The sequence below is a fragment of the Halyomorpha halys genome, unplaced genomic scaffold, assembly GCF_000696795.3.
Source record: "Halyomorpha halys isolate HHAL.00 unplaced genomic scaffold, Hhal_1.1 Scaffold11.1, whole genome shotgun sequence".
Lineage (NCBI taxonomy): Eukaryota > Metazoa > Arthropoda > Insecta > Hemiptera > Pentatomidae > Halyomorpha > Halyomorpha halys.
This window is the reverse complement of record NW_027111958.1, coordinates 676410-683176: the sequence shown is the minus strand read 5'-3', so window position 1 is coordinate 683176 and position 6767 is coordinate 676410. Positions and strand designations below refer to the sequence as shown.

General features: G+C 31.3%; 1 protein-coding gene across 2 annotated transcripts in view; it reads left to right on the top strand.

The window, feature by feature from the left end:
* LOC106678913 (myb-like protein X) overlaps window positions 1-6767 on the top strand; it is a 111917-nt gene that overhangs the window by 41326 nt on the left and 63824 nt on the right. For both annotated transcript variants that reach the window (XM_067049880.1, XM_067049881.1), the window contains exons 15-18: window positions 1256-1330; window positions 4084-4173; window positions 4269-4310; window positions 4667-4714. In XM_067049880.1, the coding sequence (XP_066905981.1) occupies window positions 1256-1330; window positions 4084-4173; window positions 4269-4310; window positions 4667-4714 (255 nt within the window). The remainder of the gene's footprint in view (window positions 1-1255; window positions 1331-4083; window positions 4174-4268; window positions 4311-4666; window positions 4715-6767) is intronic.

Genomic DNA, 6767 nt, shown 5'->3' with positions numbered 1-6767 from the left:
GGACTAGAACTGTCATGATAGGAGCCAGCTTACTAGTTGCCGAGATGAAGCGGACGGACCAGTAAGCTGATAAGGCAAGGTGCAGCTCTAGTTGCCGAGATTAAGTGGACGGACTAGAGCCAGGAAATTACAACGGACCAGTGTAACCGTTAGGAATTAGGTTACAATCTTAGTTGCCGAGATAAAGGGCCAGGACCAGTGTAACTGTTAGGAATTAGGTTACAATCTTAGTTGCCGAGATAAAGGGCCAGCGCCTAAAATTGCTGGAGAAAGGTAGAGAAGATAGGCCATAGTCTAAGGTGAGCATAACAAAAACAAACTCTTATGAGGATAGATTAGTAATAAACTTCTCTATCCCGAGTAGAGGGTAAGCCACCAGCGCTATGACTAGACCCGGAGAAGGCTTGTGGATCTACAATCAAATTTTGGGGATTTAAAGTCCCTTATTTATAGGCCTAGTCCATGCCGCTGTGACCGAGAAGCGGTCGGTACATGTCTGCTTGAGATAGGTTCATGCATTGCATTGTTATCATTTATTATTCACTGCACAGATATTGCTAAGTATTATGTACAGAAATTATTAATATACAAAAATTACAACGTGTTCTTTACAAAATGAAGTAATAAGTAAATTTGAGAGCTTCGGTGAGGCTCGAGGTGGAGCGCTCTGGTGAGTTGTGGTCCAATCACTTGCTCCCTCTCGCTACAATCTCAACAACTAGAAATCAACATTTTATCTATGATAGTGATTTTTCATTATTTTGTTATGAAATGTAGCTTTTTTAAAAACTGTACCATGGGAACTATCGAACATAAATAGCTTTATTAGGGTTCATATTTTAGCAATTTACTTTAAATGATATTTTATTAAGTTTTCTAGTATTGGTAGTTTTTAAGATATGGAGCTCCCAAAGAAGAAATAATTTTTTTTTTATGTTTTGAAACAGATGCCATTTTTTTTTTTTTTTTTTCTAAATCACAAAAATAACAATAACTTCGATACACTCAAAACTACTCAAAAGTTGAAGATTTAAATAGGTTAGTAAGTGAAATTTGTGTAGTATATGCTCTACCAGATTTTTAAATGTAGATGTTTGTTTGTAGACACATAAAAAAATTTTTTTTTCTTAATGCAGATTGTATCTTGTAATAGTTATGACAATTTTTTTTCATGTATTCATTAGCTACAGCTCTTATTATGCATAATTTAATTCATTCAAGGTATAATAAGTATTACATTTCTTCATTTTTACAGTTAGCAAAGGATCGCGACGAGAACAAGGTTAATATAAACTATGTAGCACCAAACACTGAAGAAGAAGAAGCAAAAGTAAATTTAAAAATACACATTTTATATCTTAAAATTTTCAATGGCAATGTTATCTATTTCCATGTACCTTTAGCTTTTCAATTCTTCCAGATTTTAATTTACAAGTTCTATTTTGCAGATAAGAGTAAAGCATAATACCTTAATTTAATTTTATAACTGAATGATATTCATTGAAGCTATAAAACAGGGAAATATTTTGTATAATAACGTTAGTTATTTTTTTACTACAGTCGAAAGTTCCTTGTTCATAGATAACTATTTCCCGAATACTGGAACCATCAATACAAAATAATATTTAGCACAGAATTATTAAACTAAATGAACTATTAGAAAAGTAATTATATTCTTGGACGTCTAGTCCCCTTGGAATAATTACAATGAATATTTGAGAGCCAATTGCCTGGTATATAATAGTTTAATTGCTAAATAATAAAACAATTAAAATTATAAAACTAGTTATGCAAAATATATATACGAAAATAGAACAAAAGGCAAAAGTTTCAAATTAAATATTTAAAAATACTAGTAACATTAATTAACAATGAAATAATTGGCAACCAGATATTTAAAAAATGTATGTATATCATTAATAACAAAGGTTATCCAAAAAGTCTCAACACTTCTTTATTAGTCAAATATCATATGTCCAGCGTTTCGGCAAATCTATTAATCTAGTGAAAAAGATATAAAATAAAAATATATAAATAATAAGAGTGTACAATGGCATGATAAAGCCAACTCTGATATATGACTGCGAGACCTGGGTTCTAACAAGTTCTCAAGAAAGCAGAATCGAGAGATTTGAATGGAAAGTTCTCCATACAATTACAGGAGCGATCTGGGATCAGAGCCTTAACACATGGAGGAGAAGAACTAACAGTGAACTGCTTGCAGAGACTGGTCAGTTAATATCTCATGATATGAGGGCAAGGAGATTAAGATGGGTAGATATATATGGCTCGAGGCAATCCATCAGGATGCCTGTACATAACAATAAATGCCATTATAGTTGCCAAGACTACATATGACCATGTAGGAGGCCAAAAACCAGATGGATTGACAGAATCAACAAAGATTTGAAAGAGCTGGAAAAAAAAGAAGAACATTCTATAGTACTGGTACTGGTAATGGTGGGGGAAACAAGTTCGGCAAGTGGGCCGATTGGTCCTTTCCCATTTTACATTCTATAGTCAATTTTAATTTTAATAAAATTTACTATAGAATGTTATTATTTTTTTTCCAGTTAGCTCTACAGACCTTGCAGAGGCCAGCCTATCTTGGGCTAATGCTTTCTAGTTTGCTGCATGCAGCTCTTTTTCATCTTTGTAGAATTCTGTCCATCCATCTGGTTTTTGGCATCTGGGTACTCGGAACTGACAAGAGTGCCCTTAATTTTTTCTAAATTCAGCCTGAGATCATTGTTTGCTGCCTATTTGTTCATACTATTTATATCTTCTTGCAGCTTGCAGAATGTTAAAGTTGATATATTCCAAGATTACAACATAAAAATAAAGTGTAATAAAAGCAATCTGATAATTAAATGTTTCCAAATATAATAATAATTACTAGATGTTAGAAGATTAATAGTTAAAGGCCAGCCAAAGCATAAAATTTCAAACATGTCTACTAGTACTTTCAATAGGGATACAACTTAACTAAACATTATAAATTTTGAACATACCAGCAGAAATACTATTCACGAGATATACAGTGTAATCTCGGTAATCCAAACACTCCAGTAATCTGAACTGACGTCAAAAAAATTACCTTTTTTGGAGAAAACTCAGCAGGCAATAAAATTTTTGTTTTCAATGTGCACATGTGTAAAGGAGATTTTTAACTTCTCATTCTATAGGCAAGTTTTTGTAATCACAGTGAAAATCAAAAGTGGCAATTTTTACACAGTCTCGTTATCGGGTAATCTAATTCCTATGAATATATTTTGTTGGAATAATAAATACATAATATATAGATATTGCATAAATTATTTAATTCTGTAAAACTAATTTAATTAATAGTAGAAATATGTAGAAAATAAATTTTGTTGATGAACATATATTTTTTTTTAATTGTTTTAAATAAATCCACACAAAGAGTATTTTTATTAATACTTTTTTCACTTATGAATGAACGATCTTAGCATTACAGGGGATGTAAAAGGAAACAAAAGTTGTAGCTACCTGAAATACGGCTAGGGGCCAACGGTGTTATGAGACTTAAAGTCCCTGATATAAAAAAAAACAAAAAAAGCTGACATTAAAAATAGATGATTTTTTTACATCTTAAAACTATCAAATAAAAATAAAAGAAATACAAAAATTAAATAAAAGATCATAAAATAATCTAATTATTCAAATGGTAGTCTTGTGCATTTATACACATATAAATATATAATAATATATATTATTATATTTGGATATAACATGTATGTACATAAATGTTGTATATATTATTATATTTGTATATAATAATATATAAAATATTCAATTGAAATCTTTCATAATGATCATTGGAACATTTTTATTACTCAAAAGTGGGTTGATAATAATTCTATACTATATTATTATTATTATACTATGGTGGTATTATGTATATATTATAATTTTTAAAAATGCAAACGAAGCTTTATGAAATAATCCTAAACATACCTTCATTACTTTACACATAGGTTGATTAATAGAAATATCAACTTAGTCTTTTTTAAAACAGATCAATTAATGAATTTGTAGAGTGGTAATTCTATGTACTTTTAGGTACCGCCAGAGTGTATAGAAGTCACACCAAAACCAAACATATCTACAAAGAAACCTAATATTAATGTAGTAAGACCAACAGTAAGTAAGGTAAGTTTAAATACTTCTTATTCCTTATTATAATTATTATTGTATATATAAAAGGCATACTTAATCTTATATAATTTTTATATTTATATTTTAAGTTACGAAAACCAGAACATAAACCAAAACCCTCATCATCGGAGGTAAGTTTAATTATTTCTTTATTAAGTAGTTCTTTTTTTATTCCAAAAATTTTATTTGTTATTCATATCAATTAAATTTAAACAGAGAAAAATTTGAGTAATTGAGTTAAATAATAAGATAAATTGGGCCTTGAAGCACAAGGCTTAGTGTGCCAAATACTTCTATTGGCATATGTTTCTATGTTAATAGCTAACAACATATTCATGAGAAAACCATACAACAAAAGATTTACGATTACTTACTACGTTTCTAGTTTATTTAGAATTAGAAAAATAGTTCAGTCATATAGTTTGAGGCTAATAACAAAATAAAGAGCATACCTAACTTTATATAAATTATTAATTCTTATTTTCAGGGAGTAGATGAAGTTAATATAAACTTTTTGAAACCTAAACCAAAAGAGGTGAGTTTCTATATAGTTCTATATATATTGTAATATTTAAAATAGATAAAAGAGAATTTAATAGTTTTTATTATTCTCAGATCTAAAATATAGCTTTGATGCCTACAAGGTTTAAATAAAAAGATTAGATGTTAAGTAAGTACAAGGATTTTATTTTAAATTATATAATATTATTGACTCTTATCTCAGGGTGGGTTTTCCAGACAATCAGCACACAATGGCACTTAACTAAATTAATGGCTACTTTTACAATTATACTTAAATTCTATGTTGAGCAAAACTAACCAATTTTATTCTTTTTTTATGACAGATGGTTCTCAATGTCTTCGGTCTAAAGATGCTACCACTGACAGTAGACAAAGGCTTGGTCCTATTCTAGCTTCCAGGATAGATCCAATCCACTGGCAGTCCAAACAAAGAGTGTCTTCACTTTCTTTAATGATATCTCTTCTTGGGTGTTTGCTGACTTTTGATTTCTTCTTTCTAAATATCTAACACTGACAGTAGACAAAGGCTTGGTTCAATTCTAGCTTCCAGGATACATCCAATCCACTGGTAGTCCAAACAAAGAGTGTCTTCACTTTCTTTAATGATATCTCTTCTTGGGTGTTTGCTGACTCTTGATTTCTTTTTTATAAATATCTACCACTGATAGTAGACAAAGGCTCGGTCCTATTCTAGCTTCCAGGATACATCCAATCCACTGGCAGTCCAAACAAAGATTGTCTTCACTTTCTTTAATGATATCTCTTCTTGCGTGTTTGCTGACTGATTTCTTCTTTCTAAATATCTAACACTGACAGCAGACAAAGGCTAGGTTCTATTCTAGCTTCCAGGATACATCCAATCCACTGGTGGTCCAAACAAAGAGTGTCTTCACTTTTTTTAATGATATCTCTTCTTGGGTGTTTGCTGACTCTTGATTTCTTCTTTCTAAATATCTACCACTGATAGTAGACAAAGGCTAGGTTCTATTCTAGCTTCCAGGATACATCCAATCCACTAGCAGTCCAAACAAAGAGTGTCTTCACTTTCTATAATGAAATATCTCCTTGGGCGTTTGCTGACTTTTGATTTCTTCTTTCTAAATATCCAACACTGATAGTAGACAAAGGCTTGGTCCTATTCTAGATTCCAGGATACATCCAATCCACTGGTGGTCCAAACAAAGAGTGTCTTCACTTTCTTTAATGATATCTCTTCTTGCGTGTTTGCTGACTGATTTCTTCTTTCTAAATATCTAACACTGACAGCAGACAAAGGCTAGGTTCTATTCTAGCTTCCAGGATACATCCAATACAAAGAGTGTCTTCACTTTTTTTAATGATATCTCTTCTTGGGTGTTTGCTGACTCTTGATTTCTTCTTTCTAAATATCTACCACTGATAGTAGATAAAGGCTAGGTTCTATTCTAGATTCCAGGATACATCCAATCCACTGGCAGTCCAAACAAAGAGTGTCTTCACTTTCTATAATGAAATATCTTCTTGGGCGTTTGCTGACTTTTGATTTCTTCTTTCTAAATATCTAACACTGATAGTAGACAAAGGCTTGGTCCTATTCTAGCTTCCAGGATACATCCAATCCACTGGCGGTCCAAACAAAGAGTGTCTTCACTTTCTTTAATGATATCTCTTCTTGGGTGTTTGCTGACTCTTGATTTCTTCTTTCTAAATATCTAACACTGACAGGAGACAAAGGCTTGGTCCTATTCTAGCTTCCAGGATACATCCAATCCACTGGCAGTCCAAACAAAGAGTGTCTTCACTTTCTATAATGATATATCTTCTTGGGTGTTTGCTGAATTTTGATTTCTTCTTTCTAAATATCTAACACTGACCATAAACAAAGGATGGAAAGCACCCCCTGTTTCCAGGAGACATCATCCCCCTTCTTTCCCTAAACAACAAGTGTACCAAACAAAGATTCTCATTCTCATGCCTAGATGTTTGATGTAAACATTGATTGTAGCACAACAGTTTTTGCTTATGATTTTCTTTACGATTATTTTTCTTTAATTCTTATTATCGAATTCTGTTTTTTCTTAAATTTA